General features: G+C 36.4%; 1 protein-coding gene across 2 annotated transcripts in view; it reads right to left on the minus strand.

Moving 5' to 3' along the window:
* LOC121295995 (cadherin-13-like) overlaps positions 1-16,632 on the minus strand; it is a 620,407-nt gene that overhangs the window by 57,310 nt on the left and 546,465 nt on the right. For both annotated transcript variants that reach the window (XM_041221112.1, XM_041221111.1), the window contains one exon: positions 12,771-12,913. In XM_041221112.1, the coding sequence (XP_041077046.1) occupies positions 12,771-12,913 (143 nt within the window). The remainder of the gene's footprint in view (positions 1-12,770; positions 12,914-16,632) is intronic.

Raw genomic sequence — 16,632 nt, forward strand, 5'->3', positions numbered from 1 at the left:
ACCGTCAGGCACTGGACGACAAAAAACAAAACACCTGGATTACAATTGTCGGTCTGTTCTTAGATCACATGCACCTGCACACTATTAACCACTTTGCCACGGGACAATTATCTTTTCAGCAATACCAAGAAGCTTAGTAAACAAGAGGTCTGATTGAGGTTAGAAGGGCGATAAACACCCCACCTCTAGTCATTCGTCATTTCTAGCAACTGAATAACATTTTGCGGTACCATTGTGACATGGTTTGCTCATACAATAATGCAATATTTGACGAGCACTTGAAAAACATTGATAAAGACCTCTAGCAGAAATGTTTGTCACTGAATTTTAGTTTCTTTTAGTAGTTCTAACTTCAACACTTTAATAGTATGGATTATATTTAAAGAGCAGATCGTTATCTATTCAGGGTTGCCAAGTTGTTTGTTAAGTAAGTTGTCTGAGTTGGGTAAAACAGGCACATATGCCACCCCCCAGCACCAAAAACCAGCAGGTGCATTTAGTAAAATACTTAGATATTGAAAATGATGAACGCTTAGGTCTAAATTTGTTTGTTTGTTGGTGCATATTTCCCTTCTGAAAACAATGTGCAAGTGACGATTTTGAGTAAATAGCTTTGAGAATTGAGCTCTTATACAGTAGTTTAATTGGAATGGATAAATATAACTTTTGCTGATGGTGAAACTTGTGTAACAACTCTAGTGTGAAGGACACAAAAAGTGGGTTTAAATCTTGAGAAATTAAAAAAAAAGATATGTACACAGAACATGAGGGCTGTACAGTGAGGAAACATTGGATGCTAGTGAATTGATTTACAAATAGCAGCCAGGGTTGGGGTTAATTAATTTCTAATTTATTTTTTAAAATAAATTCCCAGTTCCAATTTCTTTGAAGCAATTGGAAGTGGTATAGATATTTTAGAGACATAATTGTTGTGATTGTTCAACTGCTTTCATTAAGCCAATTTAATTGACGGTGACTTCAGTTCAAGTTATTTGTTGCCACAGTGAGAACGTAATTTTAACAGAATAGTGCTAATTGCAATTTGTATCAATATGTTTTGAAATTGATTAAAAGGGAATGGGGATTGGGAATTGATTTAAAAACAATTGGGAATTGTCTCTAACCATGATAGCAGTTTTACAGAAAACATGATATAAAGAGGTATTTGGTTACAGATTGAATTGTGGACTGCAGAAGGAACCAACAGCAGCCCCAGTTTGATATTGATTTGGTTTTATAGACTGGCTTGCATTAGGGGGATCTCTAAAAAGTCGACTGCTAGGAAATAAGTATGAAATACTGTCCTCAAGTGACCCCACTGGTGGAAACAAAATTCAAACAGATTACAGTGCTAACCTGTTATAACGTGGAATCAGTTATAACACGGTAAGGTCGAGGCTCCCATGTCCCCCATGCAATTTGACTCACATGAAGCAGCAGTTTCAAAAGATACAAATGTTGCAGAATCTACATTGTGAGGATGGCTAAAAGACGATGAAAAACGAAGAGGTTTTCTTGATTAGACTAACCCCAAAGTGGGCTGCTCTAGGAAAAAAAATGCACGACGCTAAACAGTGAGACAAGTTGCTGTGTGAATGTGCTGCTCTGAGAGTGCTAGACTGTTGTTTTTAGTGTGACCCAGGCTAACAGGGGCTGGGAAAAATCATCCCAATAAACCATAAATTCAAGTACCTGCAAATTGTGTGTGTCTCCTTCCTTCATTTTCCACTGCACACTACAATATAAACTTTGCGTGTGGGCATAAAAATGCCAATATTCATTACAAGGTGAAATAATGTCTCCTATGGACACCAGCAACCGCATTATACCAGGGTAGCATTGTAATGCAAATTAATTATAATAAAATGAATGAATTTATACTCCACAATGAAAAATGAATTAAAAAGATTACAGACAGAAAAATGAATGCATACTAAATGCCTTCTCACACTGTGATAAATAGTTTTTAATAGTTAATATCATACCAAACCAGTGTCTTTGTAGACAAACTGGCAAAGCAGGGATTCATTCTTGGGCCACTATTATGCCAATTTTGAATAGCCTACTGAGAGCTGTTTCCATGACAACAGCCACAATACCAAATCTTGCAATCTTAATCATAAACCTGGAACAATGTTTATAAGATAAGTGGACTACATGCAAAGTCATAAGTCTATCTTATCAGAATGAAAAACAGGGCCACCTATTGTGCTGAACAATTAACCTGGTCTTTGAATGAGTGCAGCTCGGCTTTTGGTCCAAGCCTTCAATAAAATGTGATTAACAAATCAATGCAGTTTAAAAAAAAAAAATGTCATTCCTTGCTAGGAGAGAGAGTGATTGATCAAGATTTGTTACTTATTTTTTGCTGCCAGCATTGGATTTAATTGGCAATCAAATGTATAGCTCGATCAATAACAAAGTCCAAAGGAAACTTATTTGAAAGCTGTGGCAAAGTAGCTGCTGAATGTGAACAGGTGCAGAGGTGATGCAGTGCAGGAATAATCAATCACAGACAATTATAATCCGGTTGGGAAAACTTTATTTATTTATTTTTTAATCCAGGTCTGGTGACCAAAAGAATAAGCCCTGGCAATACACAACAATGTGTAATACGCAGAGCTAATAACAACAGGTTTACAGTCCAAATAGTAACACCTTATCCACCCCACAATACTAAACACGGTCACCAGTCCAGGGTGTGTGTGTATTAGTGCTCATGGTGGGTGATAACTGGTATATTTTGTGACTGTTATGAAGTGTTGTTCCGGCTTGTGCTGGCCCAAAAGCGACAGCTCCGGTTACCTGTTTAGCTGTCTGGTGATCAACAAACAAGACAATTATTAACAACAAGAAAAACAAACAAACACTCACAAATATTCTCAAAACACAATTTTTGTTGTCTTTCACGCTCCTTCCAGTCTCTTAATAAAAACCAAGTGAAGGAAAAGATTAACGATTCTCCGGCCCCTTTATGCTATCACGCATGGCCCCATGGTAAGCGATTGCAGCTGCCTCTATTGCCTGCAGCTGCTACCTCATTTACCTTACAGATCAATACATTCCTGCAATGGAGTCTCGCCTTCTTCCAGGCTGACCGACTTCCAATCCCTGGAAATGAACAGTCAGGCCAGCCCGTCCAAAGACTTTCCCTTTCGCTATTTAGCGCCCTCACAGGTTGGGAGAGAGATTTTCAACCAGAACTCATATTTCTGTCACAGAGGCACAATAGACATTGCTTGACTTGTACTCAACTGTGAGTCGCCATTAATCACCAATATAGTCGATTGAACTTTGCCTACCTACTGCAAAGCAAAGCCACCAACTGGCTACCTGAAACTAATCAACTAGAACTGTTCTATCACAGATACCACCTTTAAGCATGTCCTAAAGACATGTCTTTTACTCTCCCTTTGTTTTAATTTAACTGGCGATATGCATGCATACAGTACAACTCTAGGGATTTAGAATGTTTACCCTGCTACATTTTACATGTTGTGCTATATGTCAACTTCCTGTGCTATTGGTCAACTTCAAGAAATCTAGATTACCATCAAGATATTTGCCTACAAAGCCATTCTGGGTAATATTTTTAACTGGATGATGCGTGTGTGATGTTGATGTTAATTTGTCTTCTTGGAGAGGTCTTGCTTGTAAAGGAGATTCCTGGTAAAATCAATAAAAAAAAACATATGCATTTAAAATTCTTGGTTATCACTCTGTTCATCCTTACATGTATATACAGCATGCTTTTTGTAACATACTACAAAGTACATATTTTTTCTCTGTATTTTCCTATAAAGAAAATGACTAGGCATTTTCTGCTCAAGAGGATTCATGCCTGCACTATCAATGTCGTTATTTTGTATGGTGTACTGAATAAACATGATGTCTGACAATTTCTGCATCTGCAGTTATCACAAGGTTGCCACAGCAAATGTACCTGCTATCTCTCTTTAACTTTAAATAAATAAAAACATTCCGACTACATAGATTTTTTTGATCTATTCCAGCAGTATTAATGTTTTAAAATAGTTTCATATTCCCCTTGCCTTTTTTATGATGTTTACATTCATTCTAAGCAGTTCTCCATTACTGAATTTTAATCTCAGTGTCATTTTATGTGCCTGTGGAATCCTTGTTACCAGTGTGCTAACTAACTTGGGCTTGTATATTTCTACAACACGCTGGTACATAAATAAAGCAGTCACATACACCTGAATATAAGACCTAGAGCAATTATGAGTGAAAAGCCTCAGCAGTACACCACAAGGCAGTTAATATGTCATTTTATTGTTATAATTCAGGGGTGGTCATTCACAGTCCTGGATGGCTATTCCACTCCTGGTTTAACAGGTAAAATGAGATCATTAAATACTTCAGGATCTGGATTGGTTCAGTTAAACAACAGAACAAGATTGGAACTAATGCCAGGAGTGCAATGGTTCTCCAGGACTGTGATTGGCCACACCTGTTATAATTAAAGTAAAATGTTTTTTTCACCTTCTCACAGTTTCCAGACAGATTTCAAATAAATTATTTGTGATTGCTTGGCAGTCAAGAATGACAATTGTTCACCATTTGAAGTTTTTACCCTGGAGAGTAACAGGGACTGATTCAATATGCAGGGAAAAATCAATCTGTGCATTGGCAGCCTTTCCTTATGGGACGCCCACCTTCACAACAAACATAAAAAGCTTCTCGATTTGCTAGGACTGCAGCTGATAACTGCTTTTTAACAAGAAGTTTCAAGAAGACTACAACAAAACACTCTTACTAGTAGATTCCTCCCAAAACACATTTTTTGCCTTGGTTTAATCCAAACACATAGCTGTCACTAGCTAAAACAAGACTGGTTCAAATGACAACTGGTTGTCTGTTTGAAGCTGCTGTTTGATATTTTAACTCTAGTGACGCTGATTTAGCAATTGAATAATTTATCTTTATACAGTGGTGCCCACACATGCCCTGGCTGCAGAAAATTAATTTAATGTCTGGATGCAATTACTAGATCATTGTATACTTAATTAACTTTCAGTGTGAATATATATTTATCATCAGTCCTAAAAAAAAAAAATTGTTATGGGTAAGTAGCATCATGGTGCTACAGCTGCATGGTGTCTGTATTCACTTAGCTTAGCGTGAATAAATATAGATATGCTTTCCAAAAAATACACAGTTGTTACCCTCAAAAGAATAATTGTATACAATTGCAGGGATTCAACATGTTATTCCATGCTCTTATGTATGGTCACAGGATTTGTCACAGAAGGATTTAAATAAACAAAGAAATGCCTTAAAAAGTATTTATACTACCTCAGAGGAAAATTATGGTTTTCTGTTCTTTTTTTTTGTTCTCATAAACCGAAGAGGCAGACTCTTCTGTTACATTGGTGTTTGCAGCCATTTGTTGTAAATCATGTTAAAAAAAAATAAAATAAAAAAACACATTAGAAACATAAATGACCACAAACACCTAAACAGCTACCAGTAAATGTAAGAGATTCTGAGCCCCTTGCTCACTGCCATCCTAACTGATATTCTCCCTAGTCAATGAGCACATTAGTGACTACAGGTTTCAAAAATCACACCTACATTGACACGTCTTTACCTGTAGGAGAGAATTTAGTCATCTTGACTAGAATAGGTGATTTAGATGCTTAACCCCTAATTAAACATTTAGGCTCACATTTATAAAGGGGAAAAACCGACCACAAAAAGCCATGTAATGCGTGTGTTCAGTACGGCCGCACTCATTATCAAAATAACAACCTATTTTATAAGACTAATTAGGTAAAGCAGGCGATTCTGCAATCAACCAATTTAATAACCCCCACCGAAATTAGCGGTGGAGAATTACACACCTCTCACAAAAAATAGTGGGTTTTGGTCTATCTTGCATGTGCAGGCTACACATTCCAAAAGAAAATGAATGGCACACAAATGCATCAGCCTGATACTAGCCATGGTGATGAGGATGCTCAGAAGTTAAAACTGAAATTTACCAGTATGGAACTGGAGATTTTGGTACAAGCAGTACTTGAAACACATGAAGATGTGTTACAAGCTCAAAATACATCACCATGACAAATAAATAAAATATGGACTGTCTGGTGGCTTCTTAATAAACAAATGTACCACTTCAGAGTTTGTAGTAGGTTGATATACATTACAACGCATCATCCAGTTACTGTGCTTCGCATATTAGTTCAACTTCTTTTTTGTATAGAATAATTCCAGTAATATAGACTTTTCAAACTTCAGAAACAATAAGCTTTATTTACTTACATCCATGGCAGTCAAACGGGTGGATAATCCTTCCATTGTTGTACAGCAATATGTTCAACAACAATACAGCTGCATATGAACAGTCTTCAGTTTAACTACAACATATCTTCTTAAAGTCTTATGCAGTTACAACTCTCCCATGTCTTATGTTTGTCTGTATTTCTTACTCTGTGTATGATTTTAAAGCATATATGTATGGTATATATGGTCGAAAAACTGTACTTACTCTAGCTACAAACTAATTGCGTCATATGTCCATCTTTTTTTTTTTTTTTTTTTTTTAACGTTTTCTTTCCAACTTGAATTTAACAATACTGCCTGAACCAGTATTGTTAAATAGCATTATGTCATATTACAAAAAATGTATTCTTTAGGCATTACTAAAATAACGATGGAGGATGAGACTTCTTTTGTGTTTCTCGGAATATTGTTCCATCTCTTCATAATCTCCTCCACCATTCTTTTGCCTACAAAGAAGTAAAGGCTCTCGTTAGAACCTTGCTTTGCCACAGTGGGGAAACCTTTTTAGGTGCTTCCAAGAACCTTTCTTTTACATGGATTCTATATTCTCCATTTGCAGACTTTCTATTTTGACATGTAAGCTATGAATATTTGAGTTTGCAAAACAATATAAACCGTTAAACAATATAAAAAATTATAAACCGTAATTTACAAACTGACTTCATCAGAAGGGTTAAAAAATGAGCTTCTTGCAAAATGTTATTAACTGTTTCTTTATCCTTGACAAGTCTCCCACATCTCCTACCTTTTAGATAGCCTACTGTCTGACTGCTGCAAATTAACACTTGCTTTTCAGAGTTCTTAAAATAATCACGCCAATACGAGGCCTGCAATTACCGGCAGCTTTAATGAATTAGACAGAATATTTAATAGACCTCATTTTAAAATCACCTCCCAATTTTAACGGTTTCGTTCAGAAACGCCCCAGAATTACATATGCATGTACAACATTACATATGCATCAAGGGATAAAGCGCACAGACACATTGCCCCCGCAAATCACGTGTTAATTGCAGGTTTATGCCATTGCATTTGTTTTATAAATCAGAACCCTTAACACCCGTTTTGCAGTCATAAAACATGCTCAATCCTCTTATAAATCTGGGCCTTAATCATTTGTGAAAATCGGCGCTATACCAGCCCTGACTACACCCGCCTAAAAATAAACATAACTTTAGTCAATCTAGTCATGTATGAAAATAGGGCTCAAGGGGCTGACAAGATCAACACTATGGAATCTACCAGTATTGCACCAATCACTTATTTTTGGGATAATCCAAGGACAATCACAGATGCTGTAGAATTACAACTGTTGTTTAACACAACAGGGTATTGGTAGATCTAATCAAGTCTAAGTCAAGCAGTTTAGGGCCTTCACCAGTGTACTAATTTTACCCAATAAGCTATAAACAAGCTTTGAGATTTACCCTTGGTTGTAGTCCTATGACAAACTTTTTTTTTTTTTTTTTTCCCCAGCACTTCCAGTATATACTATGATAGATTAGGGTTCTATTAGTTGTTGAGGGTATAAAATTACAGAAGTTACCAGCATTGGTTCACAAAAGCTATAGAAAATGTGTCTTTAAAACTAGATCCTATCTGGCTAAATATAACAAATAATCCATACATCTTCACACAGACACACACACAATCTGATAACAATAAAAACATGTCTACATTGACCACCCCTGAATTCTGTATTTCATTCCCTTCTTGGTTGCTCTTTAATCTTGATTGAATCAAATAGTACACACGTGCTGACATACTGTAAGAGTATGCTACATCTATTTTGGCAATTTTTCAGAAATGTCAGAGATTGGGTGCTCTCAATGGAACCGATAGAGAAGAATGAATAAACATCAAACTTCAGTCTCTGTTATTCAATCTGGTTTTAACTAGCGGTGTCGATAGGGTTTAGATACCAAAATATTATATTTTTTACAGTCCATTTTACTGTGGAACTCTGCACAAAAGTCCTTGATTTTGAGTGGTTGAATAACAACTTAAAATCCACACCACCTGCTGGATTTAATGCACAAACACATCAGCAAAGCACATTTTTGCTGTTGACTTTGTACAGATATGGCCAAAAGTTTTGCATCACCTAGAATTTTAGGATTGAGACACAATAAAAAAAACAAAAAACTATATGAACATAATTTTGATATTTTATTTTAAATTGTGAAATCAAATAAACTACAAAATGATTTTGCAAAAGTCTACCAGAAGCCATAATAGTAGTACAGTATTTCATATTAGATTTCAAAATGTCACAGTTTTGTCAGTTTTTTGTTAAGTGTATGGGAAACTACAAAACGGTATACAGTATAATTTAAAATGTTAACGTAACATTATTCAGCAGGTTTTTCAACTTTATAAAGTAAAATGATTTAATTCTGTAGGATGGTGCAAAACTTTTGGCCATAGCTGTATACCGTATACTTGTATTTCCCATACTGAACATACATATGGGATATAAGCACAAAAAGGCAGTCTAATGGTGGACACACCGGATAAACTATAAGGAAATAGACAAAGTTTCAGTGGACACCAGCCAAGACATGTCTCCACTTAATTTAGCTTCTTATTGCTGAAATGTTTGTCTATGCGTTTCTTACAGTTTTAATATAGCAGTCGGATTGTGTGTTTTTAAGTTACGCATAATGGTGGATATACACCAGCGCCCCTACTGAATATCTACGGACTGTTAACTTTGAACAAAACTTCAATAAATGGAGAAAATCAATTCAAAGCTATATCAATGCCAGGCTAAATAAACCCAATGAGTCTAAATACTTAAATGGCAATCTTTCTACTTCTATAACAAATGTTATGGGATCTTCAACAGGTTCCTGAGTTTGTACATCTAGAAACAGACATACAATCTTTCAGGAAGAAGGATGCCACCAAACCCATGAATAATACCCAGAATTGTAACTTGTGTGTTTTCTTAATTTAGCTATGTGTCAGTCTGTTCCCTAAAAAAAGACAGCCCCCTCAGACAGCCTGGAGCAGCTAGTAGATATTTTTTCATAGCTAATTTGTATGTTTTCAAAAGCTCTAAAGTGGTTTGGCTTATAGTAGTTCCTGAGTACAATCTTCACTTGTGTTCTTTTTAATAAGTTTGGGTGTCTCTTGTTGTAAAATAAATACTTCTTGCACAGATTTTTAAAGCATTGATTATGTGCAACCATTTAAAAGAAGCATTACATAAAAGATGCATCTGCTCAGCTCATATCCGTTAGATTCTCAACATTGATTTAAATGAAATGCATCCCTATTCTTTAGTAGACAATTCCATTGAACCTATCAAGAATTTCATAAAACAATGTAGTCATTCTTTTTAATCTGTGACACATTTTACTACACAGTTTATAAGCTTTGGTGTTTTAAACATTTTGAAATTATTATTTTGCAAAGAGGATAAAGGAATTCAGTTTCTCCCACTAGAAATGAACTGTTTTGCTAAGAATCAGCAAAGAACTTTAAAATGGCTTTTTCTCAATCAGTTTTATTTATTTATTTATTTATTTATTTATTTAATTCTAGGTTATTAAAACAATGCAGAATGAATTATGTTCCCCTTAAGGAGCAATTTCCTCTATTCCTCCAACATGGGAGCTGCTCTGATCATCAGATAATAATGGTTTTCGGAAAGGTGGTACAGTAGGTTTCCTTTTATGCCTTATACCAATGTTAATACATTAGGGAAGCACAGCTGTTTAGTCTCCAAGTGACTGCATTTATAACCATCCTTTATATAATATATTGGTTATCATGATTTATTTAGTATGTTTTTTTCTGTTTATTTACTATTAGCAACTATCTTACTGTTATCATAATAATGTTATTTTTTATTAAAATGGTTACTTATTATGACACTAAAGTAAAAAAAAAAAAAAAAAAAAGTCCTGCTAAAACTATTCAACACACACCAGATACAAACTCTGGGATTACATTTGTTTAAATGTTTTTTAAAGATGTTTCTGTGTTAATGACCAAGGAGTCCTTAACTGGCAGATAATTACCTGCAGGGGTGGTTGGGCACAACTAACAATGGCAATCTCTTCTGATCCATAAAGTCATCAAATCAAGAAAATATTATCAAATACAAGACCTGTGATTACTGCTTGGTAGAATACACATGTTAATGTATGTAAGCATTTATGTTAATGTTTAGTGTAATTGTAATTATAATTGCAATTACTGCAACACAATGGTAATTAATTGTAAATGAACAAAATAGCACTGATTGTAATTTCAGCAAACAAGTCTGCTGTAATTGTAAATCGTCAGGTTTGATTCAGTGCTCAAAACCTAGTCTTCACCATTGCTGTTAAATCTCCACACGACTTCACAAGCACCCTGTACACACTGTGCACAGGATGACAAATCCCAGAAATTCGTGAAGAATTAAATTTTACAAAGAGCAATAACTCCACACAAGATTGCTGAGACATTCGGAGAGTCATGCTTAGTGGGAAACCTGCAGCTAAGCAAGTGAAAAATAAGTGAGAAATCCCAGCCCATTATTTAGCGTTTGTTCCGTCAACAATATGAATTACTGACAGATTTTTAACAGAATACATTTATGATGCACGGATATGCAATTCTCAATCTGCTACTACCAACCCTCAAGACTCTCATCATGATTTTCCATATTAATAACTTGACAGCCGTCTTCCGTAATTTACACTCCTGTGCACTCAAACAGGACCTGGTGGTCCAGGTAGTTTAGATTCTCTCAAAGTATCACATGTACCACATGTAAAAATCTATATATTCAGTGTAGCAGGAAAGGGGCTGGGCATGATTTGGCGACCCCGTGCACCACAATCGAGCATCGTAACCATGAACCAAGCTCCTCTGTATTCGTGGTTTTTGAGCTTTTAACCTCATCTCATCGACAGGGGAAGGACTACGTAACGGCAGTGCTTCACAAAACACTGCCATTTACATGAGACAAACTCACAATCACAGAAGAATTGAATTGAAGCTACAGTATATACCCTTAAAGGTTTACTTTTTTATCATTTTTCATAGGCCTATACCAAAGACTTGCTTGTACAACTAGACATTGCATACAGTGGGTACTGATGCAAGAACATTTTTGTCTTTGTAACAATATTTTTAAAAAGTTTCCTAAAGGTCAAAACAAAAGCAGGTAGCAGCTTTTTTGTAGGTCTCTATTTATTGCAAGGGTGGCAATACACCATGCGAGTTGCTAACAGAATACCTTGCACCTGATAATGGATTTTTCACCAACTCCTTTGAAAGATTTAATTGGCAATGAATGATATCACACCCCTAGAGCTTCAATTCCATATACATACCGTACCACAGATCAAGACTGCAATACACACCCAAGGGAAAGACTGCCACATTTTTATACATGTCACACCCTACTTGCTAAAGTAAAGAATCTACAGACATCAGAGGGCTGAATAGAATCTCAAAATCTCATGCACTGGGTGACAGTAGAGGTTTATTTATTGCACCTCAGAGCTGTATCTGCCTCCTAGTGCAACACTGCTGTACACCAGTTGCGTTCCATGAGCCAGACTGCCATAGACATGTCATTGTTGCAATGATAATTGTTATGTTTCACTAAAGATACTCACACAGCAGAGATGGTTTTCTTAACCTTGGTACACAAAGGTGATGGTCTAGTGAAATTGTTTGGCATAGATATCGAAAGCAGTTACATACTACATGGAGCTGCATCCCTCACCTTTTGGAAATGCAGAATTTCTCAAAGAAACAGCTTTATTTGGGAGTTTTTAACTGTTAACAGTCTCCCTGCTGAGGTTTTCTTCTGATAGTAGACTCTTTCGTGTATACGTTGATGGCAAGTTGACTAAACAAACATTTTAAATGTATATAATTATAAAACTGTAGACATATATGTTTTGGGCAACAGAAGTACTGTAATACCAAACATGATTTCATTATAGCTGGATGTAATACATTCCCTATAAAAGTACAGTAGAAAGCATTGCTGCAAAACTGCATACTGTATCATACCAACTGATAATAATAATAATAATACAGGGGGTACATTGATATTTATATTAGCACTGCTGCTAAATCACAAGATCCATTAAAATAGGTTAATGAAAACTGTCAAAGACAGGAACCTCCTGTACACAAGTCTATAAAGTCAGTGTATAAAAATAGCAATCCTCCATTTTCATGTATATCGCCTTACATTATCCTGCCAGCAGGAGTCAGTGTTCTCTGGTATCAGCTATGCATCACACGGCACAACACTGCACTGTACACTGGCAATGTGGTTTCAAAATACCAACATTCAAATGACAGTAATCTCACATTGTTACATTTCACTAAGGATAGCCTGCCAACCTACCATTGCATGTTACTGCCTTTTATTAGATGCTGTTTCAGGTTTTAAAAATGGCTTGAGACCCACTTGAAAATAACACAAAAAATGGCAGCCTTACCATTGTCTGTTGCCATGAAGACGGCAGTGTAGGTGTTGTCCTTGACGTAGGTAGACTCCCGGTCCAAGATGGCGGTTGTGTTAACAGTTCCTTTGACAGGGTGAACGCTGAGCCAGCCTGCTGGGTCCTTCAGCACTGCAAACCTACGAGAAAAAAAAAAAAAAAAAAACGATATAGAAAGCAATACATTACATAAAACAGAAATTTTAAAGTAGTTATGTAAATTGTATTACATTTCAACACTGTTGTGGAAAGATTAATTGCAATTGGGAGGTTGTCATTTTCTCATGCATGCACATCATGGAGATAAACAAAATGCAAAACAATAAAATAATAATTACTGTAATAAATGGTTTCTTATCACAGTCGCTCAATATTGTAACTGTGTATCTGTGTTGTTCTAGCTGGATGATTGCATTTTATTAAAGCAGTATGTTTTTTTTTTATTTATTTTTTTTATCCAGGTTAGAGTTTATGGGTGTAACAGTTGTCTTTAGTACCAAGGTACAGCACATCCACCCTCAGATCAATCCCTTTATCAATGAGTGCTATCTGTCACAAACCCATTACATTTAAAACATTTACAGTGGTGTTTCTGGGATTAAATAACATACATAAGACTTTTAAGAAACTGATTACAATGCAAGTAAGTGGTATTCTGCAATATAATACAACTGCCTTTCATTTTTTGATGTCTCTAAAGAATACTTAAACAGTCTGATCTTGATCAATATATTTAGCATAGTGTAACCTCTTTGAAGTTGTACTTTGCATTTAAATTATTTCATTGTGAACATAATCTCAATGACACAGCACATCTGAATTATGGCATCAGATATCACATACAGATCTAGCCTCTACAGTCCCTGTCCTGTATTAATTTAAAATCATATACCCTATTTTTTATTTGGTGCTAGAACCAATAAAATGTTTTCAGGGACTAATGTGAAATATGCATTTCCTCTTTGCAGATTGCTCACATCCCATTGTAGCATTATAGTATAGTATAGTATAGAGCCTGCCATTCTGGAATGAGGAAATCAAAGGTCAAGCAGTCAGAAAGCTGTCCAGAGCCAGGACTGAAGACCCTTGAAACTCGTCAAAACGTTTGCCATTTAATTTATAAAGTTTTTTAGTACAGGTTTCATCAGGCTGCCTTTTTTATACTGGTGGGATTAGCTGCTACAGTAGTTAATACTGTTGGTGTCTGACAGACTGCTCAGTTGAATGATTCATATTACACTGTGGCAGCGGCCGGTTCAAACAAAGGTTTCTGATTCATCCGAAACAAATAAAACAATAATAACTGCCATAGACGCCACCATCCATCTAGTTACAGTGTATCAATGTGAGCCCTTGTGTGTCTGTCAATGTGTGTTTATGTCCATCAAATAGATAGCCTGCATGAAACCAATTGTATAGTTGGTCTATAGCAGGGGCTAGCAACATGAGATAACCTGATCTTGAGTTCAATATGCACAGTGCTTTCATACAAGCCATTTTTATATTACTCTCGCGGTTACATTAACTGTACAATGGGAGAACCTGGGTCTTTTGGTATTCTATATGTTGTCAGTTTTCAAAGTGCTTATAAAGGTCTGTGTGTGTGAAGTAATTATACACTGCCATGTAGCTACAGAAAAGCTGGGAGCGTCAGTGTCTAATTCAAATAAAGCAACACGGCAAAGATTTTTACAATTCTATTTGCAACGAGGAAGCTGCTATCTCACTTACTGTTAATCTTTCACCTGGTGATCTTTTCACTGACTGGTTCCTTCAAAAGGTATTCATATTATGGCAAGGGCAAGAACATACTGCCATTGCTCCCCTTTGCTTTAAACTCCCTTGAGAAGTAACCACACTTATCTGTTCAGCACACACTACAAGACACACAAACAAAATCAAGAAAAAGAACAAAAGGATAAGTTGCTTTTCTGATACTGTTTTGTATTCCCATGCTCTATCTGTCTCATCTCTCACTGCATAACTAGAAATTCAGGTTAACAGCAGGCTTGGTGTGATGAATTGGAGCTGTTAGCCCTCTCATGTAGGACCTTGGTGCACACAAGTGAGCAGTATTGCTGAGGCAGTGAGGAAGGTTCTCCCTTTAGGTTTGCTTAGGTGCTGTCTCAGTGAGATCTAGGTAGACTGCCATGAGAAGTGCAGTTTGTGCCACACTTTGAGGGGAGACCTGCCATTTTTATACACTGCTGTGCAAAAGTCTTAGACATGTTGCATTTTTCTACTCTGATGCATTATGAGCATCAACAACTTACTCAAAGTCTCCACTAATGTTTTCTAAAATTATAATAAGCTTGAGAAGAAGGAAAAAACATTGAGTGAATTAGCTTGCATCACTTGATTTACATGGTGTGGTATCCGAAGCATAATCAACAAGTACAGAGAACATCACCTGTAATTGACAAACCAAGCACTGGAAGACCCAAAAAAGCTGTCGAACAAGGATGATCAATACTTGAAGATAATATCATTAAGGAATAGAAAGAAGACAAGCTTTGAATTGACAACAGAACTTGCAGAAGGCACGGGTGTCGTTGTCCATCCATCAACAGTTTAAAGCACCTTTGCCCATTGTTCCATAGTCCAATTTCTGTGTTCTTGTGCATATTTTAGACTTTTAGTCTTGTTTCCCCTTGCAACACATCCTTTAAGTCCTGATTTCAAGAATGACCTTCAAAATACATTTTGTATTGTCTGCAATTGTTATTTTTGAGCTTGGTTCACATCTTCTATGTAGTCAGCTTTCACCTTAATTCATTGAGCACTGTGGAATGCTAGCTAACCATTGTTTTTGACTTCCTCCTCCCAAATAAAACTGATGACTTCATCTGTTACATAGTGTAGTATAGTTCTTATTTTTGTATAGTTTTAAATATATATACACAGTGCCTATAGAAAGTCTACACCCCCTTGAATTTTTTTTCACATTTTGTTGTGTCAGTCCTCTGAGTTTCATGAATTTAATGAGGATCTTTTTTTCCCCACTTATCTCCACACCATACTCCACACTGTTAAGGGGAAAAAAAGTTTTTATTCAGAAAAAATATATATATTAAATATAAAACTGAAAAATCATAATTGGATAAGTCTCCATCCCCTGAGGTAATACTTGGTGGAAGCACCTTTGACAGCAATTACAGCTGTGAGTCTGTTGGGATAGGTCTCTACCAACTTTGAACACCTAGTTTTGGCAATATTTCACTATTCTTTTTCACAAAACTGTTCAAGCTCTGTCAAGTTCCTTGGGGAGCGTTGATAGACAGCAATCTTCAAGTCATGCCACAAATTTTCAAATTTAGGTTGGGGCTCTGACTGGGCCACTCAAGGACATTTACCTTTTTGTTCCTTAGCCACTCCTGTGTAGCTTTGGCTGTGTGCTTTGGGTCGTTATCATGCTGAAAGGTGAACTTCTGTCCCAGCTTCAGCTTTCTTGCAGAGGGCAGCAGGTTTTCCTCAAGGACTTCTCTGTACTTTGCTCCATTCATTTTCCCATCTATCCTGACAACTGCCCCGGCCCCTGTCAATGAGAAACATCCCCATAACATGATTCTACCACCACCATGCTTCACATTAGGGATGGTGTTCTTTTGATGATGTGCTGTATTGGGTTGGCGCCAAAACATAACGCTTTGCATTTAGGCCAGAAAGTTCCACTTTAGTTTCATCAGACCACAAAACTTTTTGCCACATGGCTACAGAATCGCCCGAGCGTTTTTTTGCATACTTCAAATGGGATTCAAGGTGGGCTTTCTTGAGTAATGGCTTCCTTCTTCCCACCTACCAAACAGGTCAGATTTGTGGAATGCTTGGGATATTGTTTACACACTTTTACCAGTCATGC

This window comes from Polyodon spathula, chromosome 21 (assembly GCF_017654505.1).
Source record: "Polyodon spathula isolate WHYD16114869_AA chromosome 21, ASM1765450v1, whole genome shotgun sequence".
In the NCBI taxonomy this organism is placed as follows: Eukaryota; Metazoa; Chordata; class Actinopteri; order Acipenseriformes; family Polyodontidae; genus Polyodon; species Polyodon spathula.